The sequence below is a fragment of the Dendroctonus ponderosae genome, unplaced genomic scaffold, assembly GCF_020466585.1.
Source record: "Dendroctonus ponderosae isolate FM_Combo_2020 unplaced genomic scaffold, Dpon_F_20191213v2 Dpon_F_20191213_1, whole genome shotgun sequence".
Classification (NCBI taxonomy): Eukaryota; Metazoa; Arthropoda; class Insecta; order Coleoptera; family Curculionidae; genus Dendroctonus; species Dendroctonus ponderosae.
Window position 1 is genome coordinate 18772094 of NW_026017110.1, and position 27423 is coordinate 18799516.

General features: G+C 32.3%; 1 protein-coding gene across 7 annotated transcripts in view; it reads left to right on the plus strand.

Annotated features, from left to right (window-relative positions):
• The window catches only part of LOC109541178 (LIM domain only protein 3), a 79404-nt gene that overhangs the window by 43647 nt on the left and 8334 nt on the right, over positions 1 to 27423 (plus strand). For 2 of the 7 annotated variants that reach the window (XM_048667761.1, XM_048667742.1), the window contains exons 1-2: positions 945 to 1233; positions 20036 to 20421. In XM_048667761.1, the coding sequence (XP_048523718.1) occupies positions 1171 to 1233; positions 20036 to 20421 (449 nt within the window). In that variant the 5' untranslated portion in view covers positions 945 to 1170. Of the gene's footprint in view, positions 1 to 944; positions 1352 to 5008; positions 5053 to 8755; positions 8948 to 20035; positions 20422 to 27423 lie in introns of those variants that run through there. The other 5 variants (XM_048667744.1, XM_048667747.1, XM_048667752.1 and 2 more) reach the window with 5 other exon arrangements.

Below are 27423 nucleotides of genomic sequence, written 5' to 3' on the forward strand. Positions count from 1 at the left end.
GAAAAATACACCGAAACGTATTTTAATTGATAAATAGATACAATAAATGACTGAAACCCAGGAATGAATTTTGATTTGGAATTGAAACACAGCCAGAAAAGTATATACGCTATATTGAAATAAAGCAACGATATTTTTATACATAAAAAATTGCTTCATTTGTTCTTTAAAAAAATGTCTGAAGAACAAAGTAGTCAATTAAAGTACAAAGTAGTCAAAGTCATATTAAGCAAACTTTTCGATACAATTTCAATTATTCCTCAAAAAGTTGAAATTGACTGAAGAAGTTTATTGATGGCTCACACACTCTACATAAATTACGACAAAGTACAGAGTATATTTTTTATGGAAGCTGCACTTTTTTATGGAAAGCCGCTAACTTCGAACGGAAGACGGTGCTTTGCAACAGATATTCCAATGGGCTTTGCAGTTTTCAAAATTGACTCCTGACAGGTTTCCAAACTAACGCCGGTTTAGACTTGTTTGTTTCCGAACTGAAACATCGCGGAAATTGACGAAAACAATCTACTAATCTAAACCACATTGTCAGAACCTATCATGGAACCGTCTAGTGGAATCTAGTTGAAAATTCAATTTGTATTATTGCCGGAGTGAAAAAGAAGGTGTTCCATTCTTCCAAATCGGTACCAGAAGAATGGACCCTTGACACTGTTGCGAATTTACGTATTGAAACAGAGAAAGTTTACCATTCTTTGCAACATAAAAAGCAGTATAATTTTAAAATTGCAATAGAGTTGAATTAAACATTTATTAAAGCCAATTGCAGCGGTCATCAAAGCAATTATTTCAAATCAATCCTAATTATCTTGCATTCTATTTTGGTGATGTGAATGAAACAAGTGTGTGTTTTAATAACACAGTAAGTCCGGCACTGAAGCCGAATAAACTGTTGTACATACGTAGGGAGATAAAGGGCATTTGGCCCCAAAGCGCAGTTTATGTTTCAGAGCGTAGCCGCGTAAAGCTTTGAACGTTTAATGCGGTCTAATGTAAGCGAGTAGTCGTGTTTACTAATAAAACATATTGGTAATTAAGCGTTGCTAATTTGGTAATAAGCATCACAAACACAGAATTCAATTAACGTCAGAGAGGAGGTTGTACAGCGGAAAGCGGAGCCGGACAGAGAGCGGAATAACGAGCTCTGTTGAAATGAAGCGGCCGGAATGCAGTAGCACAGTATGTGAAGTGGCCACGGTAATGGGCCTGTACAGGGTGTGTAGTGCCAATTTTATAACCAAATGTTATGTCGGATTGTTTTGCGAGTGGTTTTATCTCTGTGCTTATCGCAGATGTGTAGTGCACTTTTTCCTGCAACATTGCAAATCGTTTAGTATGTATTACATTGATTTTTCATGCGTATGTTTACTCATTACCAGTTTTATATCGACTTATTTAACTCACTTCTACTGCCCATCAATGTACAACACACACAATCGGCATCTTCTACCCGTAGGTGCAAACTATATTTTACTTGCCAAATACTAAACTTGCCCATTTTCCTCTCTCTTGTGCTATTTCTTTCGCTTCTGTCCAGTTCAAGTTCCGCTTCTCTAGACTTTCCACTATAAGCTTCTTCCAACTTTTCCTGGGTTTGCTTCTAGTGCTCTTCTGAATCTATGCAGATTAAAGCTTATTTTGCCCTCCATATCTCCTTTGTTTGTCTATTCTCATTCTTACTAACTGTACAAACCACCTTAGCGGTTGTCTCTCTATGCTTTCAAGACCTGGTGTTATGTTTCGAAAGCTTCCCTTTTGTTAGAAAAGAAAGTTCCGCAATTTTTTTTTCACCGCTATGATTTTTCTCAAGACCTGCATTGCCGCAGCTTGTATTTTACTTTTTTGTTGTTTCATAAGGTTCCAGTCTTCATATCCCTACATAAGGACTGGTTTGTCAAAAGTTCGCAAAGTTCAAAAGGCGATAATCCGACCTTTTCCAATTCAAGATTTTGGAAACGTTTGTTCCAATTTATTTGAATATTTTGAAGAAATGTTTCATCATGTTGAAACCAATTGAGCGAATTAAATAGGATTTCCATCTTTAATTTTGCCAGATTATTAGTTAAATAGGTGTGTAAAAAGTTAAAGAAATATCCTATGTTTGTCTATCATGGAAAATATAAGGACTGATGTGGAACCAAATCCACTAATAGCTCTAAAAAGCGAAATTTTATTTGTGGTTTTATTGGTGGATTTAAAGGGAAATTTTGAATAGTTACTTCATTTCGTATACTTACTGATACTTCATTTCGTCACGACTATGAAGTTAATAATAGAGCAACTTTGTAATTGGTTAATTTATGTTTTCAACTCCTATGAGTCGACAAGTCGAAACAAATCATTGTAAATCTCATAAAGTTTGGTTTGATAATATTTTATTAGGCCTTGTTCTTTGGGCTTACAAAGAAATTGTCCTCTCCCCAGCTTATCATACAACCATTTAAGTGCAATTAAATTGCGCATCCGACTATAAAAATATATTAAAACATACATTTTTATTACATTGAATGTAGCACGCCATAATATCTGGTTTTATAAATTTGGGAATCTTTTGTATTAAATAGAAATTGTACACTATTGAAATGCTGATGTGTCTAATTGCCAAATTGTGAAATGCAATGACTCAATACAGACCGATTTAGAAAACGACCTCAATTTTACGAAGGGTTGTAGAAATATCTTTAGGGAATAAAGAAAAATAATTATAAAAATTGCTCAAAACGGAGAGCTATTCAAATGTTTAACTAAGAATTAAGAAAATCTTGTCACCTGACTGAAAAGTAAGTTTTCTACATTATTCAAAGAGTTGTTAGGTAAATCTTCAGAGTATGCGTTCATTACCAGATACTATTATATTCACTTGTGAACATTTTATTCACTTTACAGTCATCAGTCATCAGAAATACAGTCGATGGATGATGCTAGTCTGATAAAAGTTGTACTGATATATTCAGGCATCACATGAGTTTTCTCCTCTAAATGACAAAATATGGCATCTAAGTGTTTTTTTTTGCAAACCTTTGCCGGGCACTTTTTCAATTCACCCGCTTTTATATATTTACTGGTTTTGGGGCACTTTAAATTTAGAACTTTTCTTTATTTTTTTTATAATATTACGCAATAAGTAAAGTTATACTTTACAAAGACCAGAAGCTTTATAGTTCTGAAAAACAATCTAAATTTACTTAACTAGATGACTTTACATTTTTTTAGAGAAACTGATGGAACTAATCGAATTGGTTTTTAATCGATATATTACTAATACCTCGAATTTACTAATCTAAATAATAATAATTCGTAAATAGACGTTTTCTACCCGAATTTTCAACTGCATTAATTCATTAATTAATAACTGTATTAATGAAGAAATAACCCGTAATGGGCACATTCAAAACAGTAATAAAATAAAGCAGTAAATTGGAAAAAATATATCACTTTTCCCTTAAGGTTTATTAGTCCTTTATTAAGCGATTATTGCATTAGAAATGTAGGCCATTTACTCGATTTATTAGCACCAAGTATGGAAACAAAAACCTTCAATTTTTCAATTTTCAGGATTTGCAGAATTAACGTATGTTAACTAAAAGAGAATTATCAGGTATAATGTTAATAGAACAACGAGTTCAATGAACAGCGACATTAATCAAAAAAAGAACAATTGCCACTCCATTCAAATAAGGGTCAAAAGCTTAAATAACACGCCATTATAATGTGAGTGTTGACTCATCAAAAATTGAGCTTATCCGTATAGTGAATTTCCCAAGCGGGACTAAACCAAATTGAAGCAAAACATTTATAATAATTATAGATTAAATATTAAGCAAACGTACATTAAACGAAATTGCTGTTGTTTCGTTGCAGATTCTCGTCCAAGTCTCCAATATAGAAAAAAATTCGTTAAAACTGGACTCGTTAAGTTGATTGCAACAGTCAATTTGTATAATGGGTGGAATTCTTTGATATATGCGCGGGCCTTCTAAGTGTATTACTTACAGATATCCAGTGATAGAAGGGACTCAACTACTATTGATGACTGCGGGCGAGTCCATTTTATTATTGCAACTCGTGTTATTCTTATTTCTAATATAGTAAATGGCCAATTCTTATTATTTAGAGTTGAGGTTGTTTCCCAAATTAAATAAATCTTGCATGTTTATTAGGGGATTCTTTCGAAAATACACTTAAAAGATTAGACCAGCTTTTGCAGAAAATTTAGAATCCGCGATGCAAATTGTAGTGTTTTATTTTAGAATCAAATGGACCAATTTGTTTCGATATGTAGAAAAATTGGTCAAATTTACACTTTAGATAAATTAATCTCTATATTACATTTTGAGTCATTCATGCTCTTTTTGCACAGAATTGTCTACAAGTTTAATGAAAATAGAAAGTCACGCCAAGAAACGATCCTAATTCATTAAATTAATAAACCATGGAACATTATGCAACGTCTTTAGACCGCCTACCAACGTCTTGTAAAAAAGGCACTTGATAAAAATTAATTAAAAAACATTAATTAAAAGCCGGTTTGAGGACTGCAAAACAAGTTAATATAAAAGTCAGTTAGTTAATAAAGGATGTCATTTAAAATTTTTATCAGTTTAATTTCAAAGCACGTACGGTAATTTTGGCGTAAATGGACGATACTCGAAGCTGTTACAGTGACGTCGATTAAAACAAATTTTATACTATTTAAAGATTTATAAGAACTGTTAAATTTTTTAAATCGATTGTTTTTTGATCCTGAAACTAAGCTTCAATTAAATAAAATTTATCAACTAACTTATCTTTGGCTGATGATCTAAATTTTGTTCTTCTCAATTGAACTGTATGAAAGAGCCGATAAGTAAGAAGCTTCTTACTTATCTTTTTAATATACTTTTTAACTCTGGACATACAAACACTAGATGTGATTTAATAATGTATTAGATATAATAATAAGCGTGGTTTAATGATTTGCGTAGCTTAATCTGATTATTTGTCTTTGCAGGTGAGTGTTGAGGCGGACTTAGATAATCTTAACAAACCGTTTGGGTAAGTTATGAAATCTTATTTTACTCCACGCGGTTATAGGAGGGTCTAGATGTTTTTGAGACCCTCAATTATTTCTCTTCATGAGTGTGATTTATATTCGTATGAGACTTTAAATTAATCCATATTATCACATAATTTATTTGCAAACTTATTCCAAATCAGTTTAAAAGCGCTTTTCAGCTTTTCTAAATCTACGGCACTGTAAAAGCGCGAGAGCGAGAGAAAAACTTTATACTTGATTAGTAGCGTTAAATTAGGACCGAGGAAACTTAATTAAATTTTATATAATGAACTAACTGAGGAAATGCTGAACAAAAATAATTAAAAACCTAAATTCGCCCCGCCTGGTGAACAGTTAAGTGACAAACTTAATTAACAGGGTTATTCTTTGGATACGTTCGAGTGCGTTTCAGCCCTTATCGTCAGAGTTATCGCCTTTTCTTATTAAAAAAGTGGAATACATAAAAGCGGCGCCCATAAAATGGGAATGAGCGACAGAAACAAGCAACAATGTAGACCTTTTTCGCAAATAATTAAAAAGCTAAATGAAATCATACAAGGTCTACCCAACACTGTCTCGGTATTTTCAAAGTTTATAACAGAAAATGCAACTGATATGAAAAAATTAAGTAAGATTGATTTGATTTGTTTGCAATAATTTGATTAATATAATGGCCGTTTTATTTTATTTTTGCTTTCTGAATCGAATCGTTATGCAATAATTTAACACAAAATACATATTTTTTTGCTTGGTATTTGAGAACAAAACTAGTATAAAATGTGCAAATTAAAAACTTTAACTGGTAGTAAAAATTAACATTTTTAACTAATTTAACATTTTTTATTTTTTTTTATTCATTCATTTTTTAATTTAACATTTTTTACATTTTTTGAGACGGTCGGAACATTTCGTAAAAATAATTCTCGTTAGCCGACAGTAGCAGAATTTTAGCAATTGCGGAAATGATTTTCTTGTCATGATTTCATTTAGTTTTTGTTATAAACAATTATTTTCCACAACATACCTTTGAAGATTTCCATACCTTTGAAGATTATTCTCTGGGTTGGATAGAAATTTGATTTTTGTCGATGATCGATTTCCAAAAGGTGAATTTAGTGAAATTTACAGCCAATCAAAAACGATAGTTTTCGAGATCTTTTCACAAGCTTCGAAGTTGCAACGCGGCTAAACAAAGCTAAATGAATAATAGAAAATAGATTCTAAAGATTGGGATCGAACTTAATTCATAACTTTTTGATTAAATTTGAAACTAATTTCGACATTAACATAAAATATCAAATTTTGAACACGCCGTAGTATAAAGACACCAGGGAACTGAAAGCAATTTTGAAAAAAGTTAAAGATTAAACCAAAAACAGCCTGCCTGGCTTCTATAAATTGAACCATTTTCTAGAAAACGCTTAATATTAAAATAAATGTTTAATTAAATTTAGGGGGGTCTGCGGACCTTTTACCTGAAAGTATGCCCATATATTTATGCACTGTATATGGTAGAAGAATAGTGTAGTACCTACAACTAACATTATAGAACAGTTAATAACTACAGATTTTTTCATTTGTTGATTTCTTATATTTATTAAAATCAATGGTTTTGGAAAATGAATCATTTCAGCATTTAAACAGTTGGTCGTAGCACTAAGGTAAGCTAAAGTATAACAGAAAAAGCAGTTTTCTAGTAACGAACTTTATGGCGTTTGACTTGCAGCGAAGTTTTATTGGAAATTAATTAAATAACACTTTATTTACTGAAAAGTTAAATATTAAATAAAATAGGCAAATGTAAACATTTAAATTCGATGTAAAGAAATAAGGTAAAGTCGAAATATAAATTATTTTATGCAAAATCAATTTGAAAAATGTGCATTTTCCGGTCTCAATTCAGTTTGTCGCTTGAAAGTACTTTTTAATATGTAGAATAATTGTAATTTTTATTACAGCTTTATTGTAACTRTCTCTTCAGCGGTTTTTCGGTGCTTATCTTCGATAAGCCCACTTTTACTTTTTATACAAAAAATACTCATGTCGGAAGCAGCTTCTATAGGGTTTGCCAGGCACTATTGTATGAATGATGTATGATGACAAATTAAATTATGTTATTATTTAAAAAGTATTTTTGCAACAGACATCCGATCTTTAAATGTGAGGAATTAGTAACTATAGGGAAATGGGGTGGTGGAAATTATTTGGAAACCTCTAGGTATTGAATAATCGAAATCATAGTTGATCGAAAGGGCTCAAATGCAATTTTCTGGATTCTTCGTTCATGTTTATGCTTTGGACTATTTGGTCAATCCGCGAATAGCTGGATAAACAAATAAATTCCGCTAGAAACCCGTTTTCAATTGAAAGGAAAACATCTAGAGCTTGATCGACGTACACAATCATCTCAGGCAACAGCAGGATTTGCTTAACATCGACAGCCCCAAAATAACTCGGTGGTCTTTTGAAAGGGCACCCTGATCAATTTCACGCTTATATCGCAACCGTCTAGTTTCTGTCCTCGTTTCTCCTGGCTGCTTAATGCGACTTTCCGTCCTTATTAGGGCCCTATCCGTCACTTACTTCGTTTAGTGCCACTTAGTTTGCTTTGTTTCGCCCTTTCTCCCGTTTCCGCTTATTTATTTTAGATTAAAGTCATTCAATTTATCATCTAATTATCTATTTTCCTTTTAAGATGGATACACTTTGATTAGGAAATTAATTGTTAATTTCTCTTATTGACTCGGTGATTTATTATGGTGGATTAGGGCAAAAGCTTTATTTTTTTAGATTGGGGGCTTTTGTTTTCCAATTACACGGTACATCAGCTTCATTTATAAAGGCGAGCTTAATTAATCTAGAGGCTTTCAATGCCATTTTTCCAATTTAGTATAGTGCGGCAATTGAACAATTTAATTTCAATACAATTGCTAAGACCAAGCAGAATATTTATTAGCAGGATATCAATTTTTTTTTCATGATTTTATTTATATCGTTAACTTTTTATAAATTTTTTCAAATTAAAGTATGAATGCTTTTATTAAACGGAATATTCCTGATCAAAAAATTATTCAAAACATGGATGTTGAGCTACTTCAACTCGCTTCTATACAAGCGAATCTGTTAAAGTTGGTGCTGTTAATCTCTTTAGGGACGCAGCCAACAAACAAAATTGCATTGATGCGGATGATCTACGTGTTGACATTGCTAAATCGCCGCTCTTTCGCATGTGTTTGCATACAATTATGTTTATTGAGTTAATTAATAGTTGTTAGAGAATGTTTGCATTAAACCAGAAAATTCCACATCGCTATTGGATCCGATCTCTTTGACATAGAAATTAGAAGCATAAAAAATATAAACGTTCGATGAATTTTAAACTGGATTTTATAATTTAGCGAAAAATTGATACTGCTGAAAATTTCAAAATCACCTCAGACGATCAACCTTAGATTTATTATGGCTATATTTAAGCTTTCAACTCCATCACAGAGTCTCGCCATATGGAGGAAAACCAAAATTAGACTAGTTGTTCAAATGTATCCCTAATGCAGACTAATTAGCTAGAATATTTGATTTGCTTCATCACCATATCCAGGAAAGTAATGAATCATGTTCATACATATCTTCTGATTGCCTGTGTCAACTTTTAGTACTCAAGTACTTTAAAAATTTGTGGTGAACCCGAATAACCTCGAGTTCCCGTATGATACATATAATTCTACTTTATGCTAATGTATTGTAATTACACATATACCATGCTGGTATTACAATTACATCATTTAGACTTCGTTGGTTTAAATGGAACTATGATAATGGTGGCTAACGCATATAAGATCAGTGCTAACGAGTTTTAGTGTTTTAGTGATCGCTTCAAACGTGTGATAATCATTTGTAAGTACAGCAGTCGCTCACTAATCTGCATTATAAACATCGTTTATTCATATTACTGCCATTTTCACACCACTCCATTTAATTGTTAAACATTGTTAGCTACGGAAATGGTTGCAACGAATAGGGAACGGAGGAGACTTTTCCTTATTTGGAACAATAATTCTTCCTGTTTGTTTTATAATTTTTATAGCAGCATTTTTTGAATAAGATGCAAAAACTGAAGAGAACAAAGTAATTTTTAAAACCCCGTTTTGATGTTCCTTAAATGAATCGGCCATTAGAAGCCTGTTGCTGTCCGAGAGTGCAAAGAAAATTCGAATTTGATTTTCTCCTAAAATGCTTCAATACTATTTACATCTGGAATTAGTGGGTTCTTGTCATTCAAACGTCGATCTACTAGAGAAAGCTAAGATGAGAAAACGACAGCAATTTTTCAGCATCCAATATTCAAGTGCCAAAATCTCATTTTGCAAAACTTCCAAACTTGATACGAAACACCTTTTAGTCTATTTAAGCATTCTTAGAGGCGCGATAAAATCAATGCTCAGAACTTTTATTGGAGCCAAAATAGTCTCATGATTAAAGGCAAATTGTCACATGTTTTTTTAAATTAATTTGCTTACATTAACTGGAAAACACTGTTTAATTTGAATAAGATTTAATCCATGAGTTGCAAAAACGGTGTTCATTAAAGCCTTTCTCAACTCCGTTGTCCTTTCAAAATAAATGCTATCAAAACAAAGCACTTCCAAAGTACATTCAGGCAAATAATGAACTTTTAAAAAAACAATTATAAGGAAATCCTCCATCGATGTCTTTTTCGACGAAGAGAGACAATAAAATTAGCAAATTAGCTTTTATCCCTCAAGAAAAATCAATGGAAAGAAAACTCCAATTAACTAAAGTAGTTGATTAGGAATTCAATACCGTAACCCTAAGCGTCCGCCTGGGGAAAAAGTGCGAAAAGGGGTTATTTTGATACAGCATACCCGGATTGAAGATTCTTGGTGTTCTGTTGCTATTATCGACCATATTTAGGTGATAAATGCCTGGTAATTAGTTTTCAAGCCAACGAATCATTTATCGTCAATGAAACCATACCAAATTTAATGAGGAAGATTAGTTAGAATGTTCGAGCAACTCAATGCAAGTTTGGTAATTGGACTGAATATACAGTGTGTTCACCACGAAAGGGGACAACAATTTTATCGACACGTTTTGGAACAAAAATGGAGAAACAACAATTTAATTTTGATAAACAAATTTAATTTAGATCTCAATTGGAAGCTAAGGAACAGCGTCATCATATTCGGTAAATAGAATTCGTATTGGATATGGATAAACAAGAAATAGACGTTGTGATTGAAATAAAATCTGTTAATGTGACCATTTTACATAAACGTAGATCATCAGAACGGAAAAAAATCGCATCATCAGAAGGGAAAAATTTCCATTGGAACTTACATTACGAAAGTTCAACTGCTCACAAACGTGGGTGGACTTTTTCATATACGTCTTCGAATGATTCACTTATTCACTTTCGATAAATTAAACTTTGTGAGAATGCTGCTTGTAGATGCATTAAATATTTTTGAGACTGAAGTTGATTATAGATTTTCAAAAGCCGATTACGCAAATGGTTACATAGGAGTTATGTGCGTTTCGTACAATATTCAGCCTCGAATTGTGAGGGAATTGTTTTGATTATCCGGTTGGTAGATCACTGGATCTGATAATTGTCCATTGCTTGCTTAGGCTGAATTGTTGAGGAGTCCAATAAAATGCACCCTTCTTGTTCAAAACACCATGCTAAAAGGAAAATATCAAGTAGCAAAAAATGAGCACAAGTAAATATAACACCAAATAAACCCCACTTGTGGAGCAAATACTTTATAAGGCAAGAATATGTGAATATGAATATGAAAAGTAAGCGAAGCAATTATGGAATGCGCTGACAAAGAAACTTCAAAATTTATGATTTTAAGCTCCAAAAATTGCACAATATTCATAGTTTCATGGAAAATTCTTTAATGACATTTTATCTCATGTTTGAAGTACAAAATTTAACTTGTAAAACATGCGAATTTTGTGCGGACACACTGTATAAATTAATATAAATCAAAAAAATGTTAATCAAACTCAAACTAATTTAATTCATAGGAATAAAGTAGGTTACCGATAGGTTAATGAGGCATTGTTGAAAAGCAGCAGTTGGATGAAAACCTTTTATACAAAAAACTTTATGTGATGTATTTAATCAAATACGGTTAAAGATGATGCAATTTAAAAAAAAATATTCTAGTTCACTAAAGACAGAAATTGAGAAATACAATGGAATATTATAAATTATGATGCAAAATTTGCTGGATTAAAATGCTTTGTTTGTATTTGGCTCACAACCTGAAATGATTAGCATCTATTAAATACATTTTATTTTTTTTAATTTTTCCAGTGTCACTGCCAGAACATTTAAGACATATGCTGATTTCCATTCACAATATGTATCGAGTTTGTGTGCATCCCAAAGTAATGGAGCAGCTGTTTTTTAAATTCTTTTTTGATAAACTTTTTTATGAATTAATTTCTTGTCACTTGAAAAATAGTGGATATCGAACAAAAATTTGACGTAAAACTTGGCAAACCACTAATGTGATTTCTGTGGCCGTAGTAGTACTTTTAGTATTTTTCACGCCAGACTTTTTTAATCAAATAATTGATTGTTACAATTTTATTGGACAAAAGTGTTGCAATTTTGTTTATAGGGCAGAGCGTTGTCTTTACGTTCCTTGTCAACTTGGTTTGCAGCTGTAAACGAACATCATATATAATATGAGGAAGCCGACAATTTTTATGCGTTATAAAACGTGGTTGCAATCCAGCTGTCTGCTGCAGAATCTTAAGTGGAGATTACCAAAGTTTAACATCATTTTTAAACCTGTTAAAGCATGCATGCAAGATAAATTTTACCAGTTGCTCATCCCTTTTTAAAATTTTGTTCCTCCGTTATGCTAAATTTAACGTGACCATAAAAAACAGTTTTACACAGTCATTGAAATCGACTAATTTTTGCCAGCTTTTGCTGACCAAACATGTGAAAACAGCGTTTTTGTTAATACATCATTTCCCTTTTGCATCTGTTTACCCAAAGGGTTGAATATTTGCGTATCGGCTGCCAAAATTCAAATTAATTTCCCAGGACGCCGCTGGGCTTAACTGAAGCAAAGTTCATTCTGGTCGGCAAGAAATTCATAATCAATCTTAAACATACAATTATATGAAGAGGGAGCAGATCAAAGACGATTGGGTTGCAATCAACGCTTCCAATTAAGCACTGCTCTCGGCGGCTGCGAAATCAATCAAAAAACTAATTGAAAGCTTTCTATGAGCCCTATAATCTCGTTTGACCAGGGGCGTACTTGATATTGCATAAAGCAAATTGGGGATGTATCATGGAAGGATGATACGAGTATGTGCCGTTTATTTTCTGATTGCGATGTTAAACGAATCACTTTTGATTTTTGCTTTTTTTGCCAAAAGTAAATGTTAAATCACAAATCATTTTTACTCAAAATGGAACGTAGTTGCAGAGACCTTAAAACTAATAGTATTCATAATAATATATAAGATATAAGCTCTCATTTTTCACATTTTAATTGTCCTTTATTTAATTTGCCGCTTATTTGACAAACTTATTGTAGTAAAGTTCTTAATAGTTTTATTGAAATTATTACTACATTTTATGAAGTAATAACCATATCATTAATCATATCAAATTTGGTGTGCATGACAACTTACAATTAAGTAGAGGTTTGCATTGTTTCAGTAATTTGTACTTTTTATGCATTTTTATTAATTTTTTGTGTATTTGCATTGGGCTCTATTTAGCACAGTAGGGGCTTGCTAGTACGAACTAATTAAAACAGGAACAATTCGAATTATGAAAAAAATCGTCTTAATGAGTTTCTTAAACAGAAACATATCAAATACTTCACAGTACTTACTTAATTTCAAAAATGCATTTTTTCTGTAGATATTTTCGGAAACAATTCCTTATGTTAAAATGCAATATTTCAATTTTGCCCGGATTGCAAGGAAATTACCAGATTACTTACGGTTGGTTTCTACTGGCGAGTTTTCACTGTAATAAAATTGTCTAAAGATTTGAGGAAAAAATCATTAGTAGATTAAAGAACACTAAAAATATTTCCGATCAAAAACAAAGTTATTTGTGGGAAGTTTGGAAAAATTATCTCGAAGAAAAATTGGAAAAAAAATCCTGTATATTCTGACTCTGCTCTGTAATTGAATTTGAAAGAATAACTAGTTATTGAATAGTATCCTGTGCTCTTTCATATTTTCCTTCTCATTCACTCTACGATTGATAACTCAGTGGCTTCAGTTTGCTTTCATTAATAATTTCCGGAATTCAATTTCATATTTGACTTTACGTTATATTGTCCGCCTATTCCATTGTCCCACGCTACAGCATTTATTGGGTTATTGTCTCTATTGGCAATATCTCTGATTCTCTGAACCTGCTTTAGTACGTAATTTTGCTTCCAAATAATTATTTTATTTCGATTCGCTTCTGCGACGAAAAACTATAGGCAAGTCTGTGAAATGCTTCGGGTTATAACGGAAAATTAAAATCGATTTTTATTCTTTCCATATCTTATAATCTTTAAATTAACTTTTTGCGAGTTGGACAGAAATAATATTATTTCAAACAACAGGCATATGCCGAATGGGAATTAAAAAAGATAAATATGCTTTCTATTTATCGTATAAATTGAACACTGGTTCGTATTGACCGATAACTTCATTAACGTTCAGTTATTATATTTTTTGTAGAATGGAAAATTTCATAATTTGCTGTCGGTGGCTTATTTTGCATTTTTGGAATGAAACTAAACAAGAGTGATTTGTCAACAATTGATCAAGAATATTTTTCCTTTACCATTTGGTTACTGTTTATGAGCGAGTTGGATTTTCTAATGACAGGGGAGTGGCTTGCAGTTTTTAGACGACTAATAATTCCGTTTATATTTTTATAAATTTTTCACGCTGGAAATTTCTTTGATTGGTTTACTTATTTAGCCATGTCGTTATCACTGAGTAGGCTAATTTGTGTCATTACTACGTGGTGGAATTTTACAGCTTAATTTAAATTTTTCTAATAGAATTATGCATTGCCGGCTCCTGTTAACCATATTAAGGCGTTTTGCAATTTTTGTAATACAAAATAATCCATTTTATTTATGATTTTTAGCCTATTCTACTTTCTGTTTGAAAATTTTGTAATCATTTTGTCATAAAAATTGTCTGATTTACTTCAGCCATACAAACGTAGAAACTCTCAAAGTCACGCTATTTTATTACTGTTAAAATCACCGATACTACTCTACTGCTCAATAACGCTGTTGGTCATTTAGGCAGCCAAATCTCCGCTTAAGTAACGGCTTTGTTTTAGCTGGACAAGAGGAAAGCGGTTTTGTTGCGCGGGTGTTTAAAGGAGCGCATAGAGCACAATAATGTGGCGCAGCTTAAAATACTAATTGAATGAGAGCGCCAGTGGGTAGGTTATTCTGTTGGCCGACTTTATTTGCGCGCTTTGAACTTTTATTGCTAATTTTCATCATTTAAATTCTTCTTTTATCTGCTTATTACGTCTATTAGGCATATATTTTAAGTCAGTTTTATGTTTTTTTTTACCAGGAAATTCAATAAGTCTTTGGTAGAACCCATATATGAGTTGAGCTCATTTAATCAAATCTATCTGTAATAATTTCTTATGAAAAATGTAACAATTTTCTAATCTAAAACACTTCTAATGCACAATAACAATTTAGCAAAAAAAGGATAGAGAAAAACTGTATTTTACAAAAGCAGATATTCTTTCCGAAGAGAAAATACAAATTAGTGGCCAACGAAAGTTTAGGAGATATCCTTAGACGTGAACCATATAAAAATTAAATAATACTGAATCATTGCAGAGGAAACGCTATTAATGTGCAGCAAAATTTTATTGCATTTGTTCCGCAAATTTGATTAAAGTCTCTACCAAATGTATTTACAGAAACTTGAATACTTTAATATAGCTTTAAATATACATATTATATTTTTCATAAAGCACGAAGTTAATATAAGAAGTTTTTCCTTGAAAAGAACCAAGCAAACGCAGGAAAATAAATAATGCAAGGCAATAACAAAATATTGCCGGACGACGAACAGAGGCGTAGCAAAAGGTGATTTGCATTTGCTTCTTTATGTGCAATTATTTTGCGATATAATGCTGAATGTTATTAGACCCGCATTGCAAAAGGATGTAAAGTAGTTCCATTTGTCACGGTGATTAGTTGAGGCATGAAAAAATAATACAATTTAATGAGTAAACTGGTGTGGTTTAAAATAGGTGTGTGAGGCGAGGGATTCTAATTAGACAATGAGCTAAGCGGTTTTTTTCAGCGTGTTTTAATGAATTAATTATTTAAACGTCCGGCGCGTTTTGTTCTAATTTATGAGTCACAAGTAAACCATGGTGTATGTAATATAAAGCGCAAAGTAAATAATAGAGTTTATACTGAATATTAATGATCAATTTCATTGTCTTTTTTTTATTATTAAATAGGGCACTAGGTAACATTTGGACATAAAACAGAATATAGATCACACGAGGCATTTAACCAGCATGACTTGATGCGCTTTAATTACTAATAAAAGGCAATTATTTATACATGGAATTACTGATGTTATTATTTTGTAATTATTTTTTTACATTAATAGCTCTTCTAAGTCTCTGTTCGGTATCATCAACACGCAACCATTATGCATGAGTAAAATTGCTGCTTGAATTGGTACTAAAAAAACTACGCCGTATCATTGGTATACAATCACAGGTATATAATTACGCATTTATATATTCTAGCTCAATTACATTATCTACGTACGTACTGAATTAGGTATTCTATAGGTGTTGTGATTAGTTTTCTAGAGCGGATGTACGTAAAAAATAAAAAAAAAATTGTCGCTTTCTTTTAAGTTGCTAATAATGTGATAGTTCAGGGAGTTTCTGTTGGAACACTGAAGGGTTGCAGATTTGTGCTAATGCTTTGGAAGAGAAATTCTTGCATAAAATTGCAGTTTAACATTTGAGTTAATTGTAATTTAGTGGTTCTATATCAGGTACTCGTCAATCTGTTATATCGACTAGTCATTGCTATTTGGAACTTTGAGTAGGCTGTTAAGAAAATTTGTTAAACATTCTCAGTCTAGTTATCTTTAATTTAACTGGCCTCAATCTAAAACAAACGAAAAATTTATTACATTTAACAAAAAGCGGTTCTTTGACCGTTTTGTTAATATTTCTTCAGTATCTGATTTTCGTGCCTTCTTGCAATTTACTCTTTTTTGCTCTTTTTACTCGTTTAATCTGGTTTATTTGTTTTACATGATTTTGCTAAACTTACGTCTGTGACAAGAAAACGATTATAATGACAGGTAAATTGTAAAAGAAATTTTTGCTGGATTTACTGGCCTTGCAATAGTAATTCTTTTATCAAGGGGATTTTTCGCGGCTTAAGCGGACAAATAATTTGTGCAATAAGAAGAATTATTTGTCCGCTTAAGCCGCGAAAAATCCCTTTCATTTAGAATTTTCGGACACTAAAAATTCTTGATTGGCGATTCCTTTCTTTTTTCTAGTGTTAATTTAACTTATTTGTTTCTCGGTGTGTCGTCACTCTTCACTCGTCATRAAGTAATTCAAATTCTTGCTGTTTAGTACTCAAAAGTTTGCTGTAAACGAAAATATAGGTGCGAAGAATCAGAACAATAACTAAATACGTTTCGTTCCACTCATGTTAAGTTATTTGGTTCTTAATTTACCGAGGAGAAAAGAGAAGTAACTAAATGGAAAACATGCAAATGTTAAGATCAGAAGAGCACGTATGCAAAGAATTTATAAAGCAATTTATCTATACAAAGCCAAAATTTGTCACACAGTGGACGATTGGATAAGCTAAGGCACGGCTAAAATCATGAGTTTTTGTCTGAAGAAAGTAAAAGAAAAAGTAGTTGTGCAGGTTAAAAAATAGTTAGTAAGTAGTCACTTGCACATACACTTTAGAGGCTTTGGGAAGTTCCCGTTAACAACCGTGTTAGAAACGAGGACTTTTCAGATTATTATTTGGACTGATGTCTGATACAGAATAGAACCTAAGTATGCAGGAATTAATAATTCAACTACCACCATAGTGTGACTGTGTTTCTTCACAATATTAATAAAACAAATTCTAGAACTTTTAAATGGATTTTAAACGAATACCTTGTTTTCACGTAATTCCTGTAGGACCCGGACTGTTGTCGTAAATGTTACAACTGAAGAAACTTGATTGAAAAAATACATGCTCAAAACAGGTTTTACGATTACCTAAAGCCTACAGCGCCCAATTGCTACCAAATTACTCAAAACTAAAATGTCTATACATGTTTCAAACTACTCTAGATGTGTGCTTTACACATCTTCACCTACATATTTATAGTAACTTCTCTGACTTTGAGCCTTGACCGTTAAAATTCAATTTGGCTGGTTGTGATCCAATGCATAAGCTATAAACCATTTTCTAGCAGTATTAGATGGAAACAGGAAAAATATCTGGGCGATTACGATACGTCAATGGCAGGAACGTATGTATCGGCCAAACGGATACCTTGTAGAGTTTAATAAAAATGTCAGAGCAAAGCAACTGGCAGGAGCATTAAGGGGACAGGGGTCTTCCAGCAGTTCTGTTTGGCTCTAATATAATATTAATACACGTACACAAGGGAAATTGTTTGATGCAAATGTTTGCCGCAGAGATGATTGATTGGAGAGGCCAAAGGGAACTGATATGATATATAATGCACAAAAGCAAACGGGGTATTGATACATTAACTCGTTGAGTAATCGATAAAACTAAATGACTCGAGAAAAGTGTCCACTTCAGCGCAGAAATTATGTCCACAAGCCGAGTAATTATTAAGCATTATAAATGAGTTTGTAAAAATATTCATTAACGCCTGTTACTCTAAACAAATAAGATCCTACGGCGCTTTTTCCTCTTAATTTAAAACGGCAAAAAATCTACTTCTTCGGCCTGTATTTCCTCGAACTGTTCTAAAACAAAGGATACTTTTCAAGTTTTTAATTAAAGTAAATTACTATTTCGCTTTATTACCTCAAAAATTAAAATTTCTTTTTGTGTATTTTTCGTTTATTAGCCCTTCTTTCTACGTTATAAAGTTAATTATGTTTTCGCTTACACAATAAAGAGGCAAATTTGTACTCTCGGGCACAAATAATTGTTATTTTTACGCTAATTACAAAATTGAATTAGGCTGGGCCTTTTTAATTCTCTCCTTGTGGGGCATTGATTTCGGTAACGTGTTTCGCTTATTAACTTTGCCAGCAAATCCTTAATGAGGAGCAAACAGGATCAGAACGAAAGAACAAGCCTGCAGCTGCAAGAAAACAATTGGAARCTTTTAACGATTTGTTTAATTTTAGTGTCTGCCTATTCTAATCTTGCAGATAATATAGAGGCATAGAGAGTATTAATAAGTTTGTAGATTTTGTTGACAAATAGATACACTGCACAAAAAAACCAAACAAGACGACATTTTTGGCGATTTAAAAATATTTTTAGAAATAAAACTCTAAATCTTACTTATATGAATAGCTTTAGGTATATCTGGTAAATATATGTGTACTTGGCAATATGTTATATTTTGGGTAGCAATTTAGTATAGTCTTTAGTACCATCAGAAAAGTATTTTGCACGCGGTTTTAAGGTTAATTTTTGTGTGTAACGTGTTTTTTTTCCATATTTGGTTCAGTTAACTGCATAACCTAGCGGCTTTAAAGAAAAGCTGGTTCTTGAGCTCGCTACAAAACTCAACACTTTCAGGCGTTAAATGTGTAATTGAGAGTCAAGATTATTGGGGTAGAAAGTTCAGAGATAAACAAAAACGATTTTAAACACAATTTAACTCATAGTTAATGCGAGTATGTTATCTCTAATAACGTAGGTATTCTCATTGAATAACGAAAATTTTTGTATTTCATAATTTTCATTTTGTTTATTATTTTTACTTTACATTATTTTGCCTCAGATTTTAGGACCGTTGTAAAGGGTTATCTCACCTTTCTATCTATTATGAATTAAGAATCAATATTAATTTTTATTTAAGCAATTATTTCTTGCACAAAGTGAAACATTTATGGTTTCTTTTTGTAACATTAAATTTTTTATGAAAATTTCAGAAGATGTAAGGATAATAGCAACAGTTAAATCAAACGAGAGTTTTTAAAAACCGTTAAATAGATGCTTATTTTGTCATATGAAGATGTGAGCGATAGAAGACTTTTTCACATCTCAAATTAAAAATATAATCCGGTTTTTATAAGTTGTAAGAAAGTCAATATCTTAAGGATGAATTAAAACACAGTTCATTTAAATAATGAAAATATAGCGTCGAAAAACCATATTCCAATTGGCACCTGTTTAGATTTTTCAAAAATAGACCATGTTGGAACGCATTTATTTAAATTCTTGATAGCTTTACTTGCGTATTTACAGTAGGTTGTGTTAGTTGACTCTGCTTAATCAAATATTGTTTTATTTTGCATAGCTACCAGCTTTCAGTATTTTTTGCTTTTGTGTATTTAATAAATATACACGGTAGTTCGATTTTAATTACACGGGTTTTTATCGCCAGTCAGTTGACTTAAAAATAAATTTGTTGTTCTTTCCACGATACAAAGATGATCAAATTCACATTCATTGCCGAGCTTAAAGAGAAAACAAACAAAAAGAAGAAGAGATAAAATTTTTAACTTTGATGCCACATTTACTTTAGCACGAGAATAAAATATTTTTTGCCTTTTAATTGGCACAAAAATCTCACTTTGGAGTAGAAGCAACGTGCCTTGCTTCTTGTCCAACCCATTTTTTGGGTCGGTTCTTTTTGCCGTTCACTTTATTTAAAAAACGTTTTCATTTCTACTCAGTTTCCGTCAAAAATCAACAGTTTTGTTCTCTCATTTTCCAGATAAAGGGCCGGCCTAACGGCCCCATGATGACCATGGACGTGTCGAAGACGGAGGCAACGAAGCCTACAAGTAGCGGCAATCCTCAAGAATGTGCGGGTTGCTGTAAACCGATTACTGAACGGTACTTGCTCAAAGCACTCGACATGTACTGGCACGAGGACTGTTTAAAGTGCGGTTGTTGTGATTGTAGATTAGGCGAAGTCGGATCCACCCTGTATACAAAAGCGAATTTGATTTTGTGCAAACGGGACTATTTAAGACTGTTTGGAAATACAGGGTATTGTGCCGCGTGTAGTAAGGTGATTCCGGCCTTTGAAATGGTGATGCGAGCTAGGAGTAACGTTTATCACTTAGAGTGTTTTGCCTGTCAGCAGTGTAATCATAGGTAAGTTCAAACATTTTTCTGTTTACATTCTAGAGGCTGCAGCAAATAACACAGAAAAGCAAACCTTAAAGATACAACTCCGGTCTCTTGATCTTGATACAGACCTCTGTTGACCAGTATATTCTGTAACAGCAGTGCTTTCCATTCTCTATTTCATGGGGCGTCAAGTTCTTCAATGAAATTCTTGATTTCTTTACATTCTTTGTACGTTTTACTTACTCATATTTAACCAAATGAATAGATTACGTTAATTTTTCTTCTTTGATAAAATTAAATTAGTTGTTCCACCAGTTTTATTTGAAGCATTTCATATACAGTCGTTTTCTGTTATTATTTATTTAGATCTGCTGTAAGAATAAGTTGCAATGCCGATATTAAATGCATTGACTGTTTCAACTTCTTGATGACTTTCCTGAATGTACGGTATTTGTATTAGATTCAAGTATCCATCAGGTGGAAGTGAAGATGCTTCCGAGAATTGCTTCACGTATAACAAGATAATGTTTAAAGTCCGAGAGTTGCAAATAATTAACAGAATCACATCAATAATTGGCACATTGAATTAAACTTTATTTAAAATTAATTAAATTTACTTGATTTATTGTTCTAAACTTTGCGCTCATCCACGGATACTGACGATCAAGTTCTAATTGGAAATGGCGTTCTCATGATCCTAATAATTTCTCGATTTCTATATTACTTCTACACAGACATTTGGTTCTTTCGCAATAGGAGCCTTCTTGGACTAAACGATCACAGAAAATATAATTTTATAAACCTTTCAATTGAACATTGTATAAAACGTTTTCAATCTTTACCCGTCTAGAAAAAGACATGTGATCTGAAGCAGATCTAAAATGTAGTTTCTTCTTCAGTTAAGCCACTTTTTTATAAAAGTTCTTGTTTGATTTAATATAGTGAGCAACTGCAATCTTTGAACGTACTAAAGTAAGTCATTCCTAATCCATTTTTTCAATTCTTAATAGCACTTCGATTTCATTTGCGACTATAATAAATAATGCGAAAAAACCAGAAAAGCATACTAGACGACTTAAATACTTAATTTATTTTCCTTAAAACAGTCTAATTTTAAGTTGCCTGTTGCTTAAATGGGACGGCAAAAACGAAGCACAGTTTAGGCAGAACTGGACTAAACTTGAGATTTTTCTTGAAATCTAAAGCTGTCTTGGAACAAAACTTGTAGAGTTATTAGACCCAACCATCAAACAGTATTATTATAAATCTGATGTCAACAACTTGACTTTTTTGGACACATGGCAAGCATTTTGTATTATTTAATTTATTTTTTATTAGATTCTGTTACCTCCAGAGGTAAATTTCTCCAATTTTCATTAAAATATTTGCCTTTATGACCACATCAACTATCTTTGAAAATAAAAAGGATTTTAAATATTCTCTGGGGATTTTTCGGGTAAAGTTCACCCCCATATTTAAAAACGGCCGTCTCGCCTTAATAAAATCAAGTCGCTGCTTTTAAATGTGCCTTTTTACAATGCTTAAGTTTGTTTGCTTCACCTTGTCTTTCTTACTTTGAACTTTTTCAAATGTAAACAATTTATTTATCAACTGGCTTTTCTGCGATGCAGTTTGTTATTAATCAATTATTTACATTATTAATCAATTATGACCAGTTAGAAGTTGCAAAATATGAAATACATTTTTGTCGAGCATATTATGGCATGAAGTTTTTTTAATCATTGTAAAATACTTTAAATTTACCATTAGATTAAATATTTGCATGTGATCATGAAACACTTCGTATATTAGGTTTGTTAAACACTACAATTTTGATATTGTCAGTTATTTGAAAGTTATAGCTAAGCACAAGATTCCCGGACATTTCTCGCTTTTCACAAAATATATGAAAAATGCAAAATATTTTTCTGTTCCGAATAGAGTAATAATTAAGGACCAATCATTTGACTACCTTTGAGGGATTTTAAGCACAAGTTTTTTTGTATCCTTAACCATGCTCAGCTGCAACAATGCTTTCTATTGTTCAAGCATAAAATCTCAAGTATGTCTATCGATTACAATAAAATTTATTGAACGTCTTAAGATTACAATCGCATCCGCCACTCCGCTCAGAGCCTTTTTTCAGTTTTGTAATTCCCCTGGACTTAATTGACGTTTCAGAATGTAATCTGCCCAATATATGAAATGAAAAGGCCATTTAAATACATTATATAATATCATTACAGAGAAAATGATGAATTTAACTGTGTAATTTAAGGGAGGATATTTAAATTCCGGACAAATCGAGTCTACGGTTAAAAATAGAAAAAAATATAGTCTACTGGGCACTGTATATTTCATAAAAGGCAATCATTTTATCGACAAATTAGCCGAAAAACGTATAACAAATGTTTGCCCAAAAACAAAACAAAATCTAATATAAAACGCACAATGGCCTAATAAAACACAATTCACAACAAAAACTGCAATTATAAATATGACAATATATCGCCATTGGACGCAACGTAATGCAGTTAAATATATTAATAATTGCAAACAATAAAAGTGGATTATTTTGCATGGGTGGCCGCAGTAATATTTCAGAGTCCTGGAAAAACCGACATGCTAAACAAAGAGGACACCGATAGGGAAGGACAATAATGGCTTCCACTCGTTTCACGTTTCAGCCTGGACAATGTATTTTAATTTAGAAACATTACTTCGAATAGGACATTTACCGAGACATTTACCTACCGTTTTCGACTTTTATTCATATGCATTATAGGGCAGAGCCGTATTTTCATGTTGGAATTAAATGCCTTCCCGATCATGTAAAAGCAAATTATTAGATTTTATCTAATCAACTAAAAAAAAGTTTATTATTTAGCAAAGCTGGATGCATTTGGAATATGTGGCCTTTCCTATTAACATTAGGAAAAAATCTCTGACTGCTTCTGCAAATATTCAGAATGCAGAACCAAACGCTTTAAGCGATTCTCTATAATTTTCCTGTACCCTGAAGGTTTTTTTAAGTATTATTAGACGTTAATGGGAAACTATTGTATTTCTTCGGAATATATCCAAACTGTGTTACATTAATCACCAATAATCCCTTCCGTCGTCCAGACGACTTTATTACCCCAAGGCATTTTGAGACGCTTGAGTAGAAAAATGTGGGCTTATCAGTCATCTACTTCTGTGACTTAATACGCGCCTTTGACTGCATCTGCATTTCTTTTTTGTCAAACATCTTTAAGACCTATTTATATTTTATATATATTCATCTTTATTATCTGTCATTATTGAACCGAAATCCCCATGCGAGGTTCAATATACGAATGAGTAAGCTCTTCTTAAACAACCGTAAAATTATAGTTACAGTTGCGATTTTCTGTCTTAGTGACGATAGACGGTGAGCATTATTATTATTATTATTATGGATTGAAGAAAGGCTTACTGATGAGGTGAGTTTTTCAATGCACATCTGCACAATGCATGTCAAGGTTTAATGTGCATTTCTGAAATTTAATTTTGTCAACAATTTTGGAAATCCACTCTTTATTCATATAAAAGAACCAAGATTTAAAGCAAAAGGACACATTTATACGAGGAACGGATTGAATTATTGGCTTTTATAATTTGCGCTCATAAAATATTAGGCGTTTTAATTAGTTTTACCTAAAACATGCAAAAACTGCTATAATCGTATTTATTCAAGTTGGAACATAACTAGAACACACCAGGCGATGAATCCATAAGTTAAAACTGAATTATCTAAAGAGTAGAAAGAGGTATTAGATAAACCCGAGATTAACCATTATATTTTGAGCTTGCTTTGCTTAATCGAGATATCTGATTTTTCAAGATTTGAACATATTAGTGAAATAAATAATGAGGTAGCGCTAGAAGAGACTCTATTAGAAATATTACGATCTTCGCACAGAGATGTGTGTTGAGTGTGTTCGCACAGACATGGAATGATAGGAGAAATCGGTGTAAAAGCCGGCAAAACAATTAGAACCAATTGAAAGCAAACATATCCTAAGGAGAGAAATCTTTTGCAAGCAACAGAACCATCTTGATATAAACGTTAACAAAACCATCTTGATATAAAAACGTTTCATTTTTTGGTGTAAAATTTGTAAGAAAAAAATTCACGTTCAACGTTCATATTTTTTAAGAAAAGAATCTGAAGACCTATTCATTACCGATTTGAAAATAAACGTCTGAAATAAACCGAAATAATAGGAAGCAATTTGACTTGTGGGAAGATTTTTGGCCTTTATGGAAACGGTTTTAACAAAGAGAAAAGTGAACTTGTTTTGGCGTGCAATAGTAATTTTGCAGTAGAAACATTATATTAACAATTTTTTAAATACATTTTCCAAAAAAATCACGCCACGTAATGTTGATATTCAAAATCAATAGAATTTTAAATTTTGCCCAACATTTTTACATTTACATACATTTTTTGTTCTCTCATCAAATTTTCTATCTCAAAATGTAGCCAGACTGTTCGACGTGTTTACTATATTTTGTTGATTTCATGACGTTGTGTAGCAGACCGGCATTTTCATATATCTTTTTGTATTAAAATAGAATATTTCCATTAAAACGCTGATTTTCGTTCAATCTATAGAGAGTTTTACGGGGTTTTGCCGCACTTTAAATACATTACATCAAGAGCTGTGCTATCAATGATCAATGTTCAGGAAACTTGAAGACTTTGGTTTAATTCAATAAACCAACGAGCGAAGCAACCAATGAGTAAGAAAAATAAATAACTTATATATTCACATAGCCTTCACATCTGCGATTTTTTGTCGCAGTTTTCGATGTTTTTTTTTGTATGGAAACGCCGACAAAGTCTTCGATGCTTGTATTATATTGTATTTCAAAGTAATTAACTTCAAGAGAATCTCTTCAATATTTGACGTGTTATTCGACAGTACGTTAATTAAGCAGCCTTTGCGCGAATTGTCCAATTTGCCACACCCTCGACAAATTGCCAATCAACAAATGCTTTTTTGAAGCTTTGAACCATTTTTGATTGCATGGCCTAGAGTAATTCAACTCTTCGCACTCATTAAACAAGCTGAAATAAACATGTCAAACGATGCCCATAAGTTCAGGTCGTCAGGTATATTTTTTAATTAACAGTAACCTGTGATTTACGAACCGTTTACGGCCATTCGGCTATTGCAACAAAAACAAACGACAAAATAATCCATAGAGCGGCGCGTGGGATGACAAACGGCTTCCAATATGCAATTACTCAATACTTACGAGCAAATTCTCTCTTTCGCTTATGATGTTCAATTGGCTCCTCACTATTAACCTATTGGCAGGCAACCATAAAGTTTAATCTTATTTTTACTTAAAAAAAATGCTTAATGTAAAATAAATCAATTAACTAAACGTAGCTTTAGAATATTCGTTGTCCTTGCAATCGCAGTCTATGCAATAATTCACTAGGTTCGAATGCAAGCGATGCTTTATTAGTCCGGAAAGAAATCGGAATATCAGGCTTTGTTATTATCAGCTTAATCTGTCTAATTACCATACCCATACACCCACTCTTCGCATTGACAAATCACACATAAACAACGCATTTGAACGACCGGAAAATAGCCAATTTATTTACGGACCTTCATAAGGTCTTTGATAGTGCTTGGCACAAATCACTATTATTTAAACTGTGCCCACAGACAGCAGAATACCTACTTTACAGCTGCTTGAAAACAGACAATTTGCAGTACGTATTGACACCATATTTTCTTATTTTTTCTACCTCGAAGAAAGTTTTCCAAAAAAGATCGGCGGGAAAAAATCAAATTGATAAAACATGGCACACACTGCAACATGTGGACGATACTTCAGTTAAAGCGCACGTTAAAACCACTGCAGGGGCGGTACAAAATAGAAAAGCTTTAAGAAACTAAGGGTATGACAGTCACATCGTTTTATAAATGGCCTAAACATTTCAGAATACTTACATGTCATGTTTTGCTTAAAACTGTGACAAAACATTATGAATCACTGCTGGACTGGCAACAAACTAGGAATAAACGCAACTGAGGAAACTAAAGAATATATACAAATGGAAGACAACAAAGATGAACAGACTAACTGAAAGACTGCCACAAATTTAAGGAAATTGGAAGAAAAATCCACTGGACTAAGCAAAACCTTATTTGCCTAACAACGCAAGCTAGGACGCTTTCGTTTCCGATTCTTTTCGGTACACGATAAAAGAAGAAATTAGAATATGTACCATTCAATGTAATAAAATGCAAAGAATGCGTGAAAAAAAAACTAGTGAAGCGAGGAAGTGTTGCGAATGTCAGCCACATATTTTGCAATGCCAAGTATGCATTCCTGTAAGCGTTTTATGGGTAAATGAAGAACTCATGGCTGAAAAACATTAGGGACTAGAATAATGATGCACGGTACACCAATGAGAATGGATACTTTAAAACAGTACCCTTGTGCTAGGGGCATTACTTTTAGAGCATTTTTTGTCTTTATATGTTTTTCCCTATAATCAATCAACATTTAACATTTTTGGTTTTTGCTCTGTACAGTGTACATTGTACAAATAAGAGCGACATAACAATTAATCATGAGCTACTAGTTTCATTTTTGAAAATTTATTTTTGATTTTCTGATTTAAAATTCAGTATTGCACATGTTTTAGGATCGTTGTCAATGTTCACGCTTTAGAAGGCTTTAACTTAGATTTGCATTTAGTGGTCTTTATGTTTTTAGCAACACAACTAAAACTAAATTTTTTACAAACTTCTTTTTGGGTATTTCGCCTCAAAAAGTTTTGTAAACATTAAACATAGACAACTAAGCATTAACACCATTATTGAACTTTTAACAATATGTGTAAAGTCAACTTACTTTCTTTCAATACAATGACAATTTTTATCAACAAAATTTTGGAATGGCTGGGGTCACCACTATCGCCATTTTTTAGTAATTTATTTATGGAAAATTTTGAATTAACTTTCATTAATAATT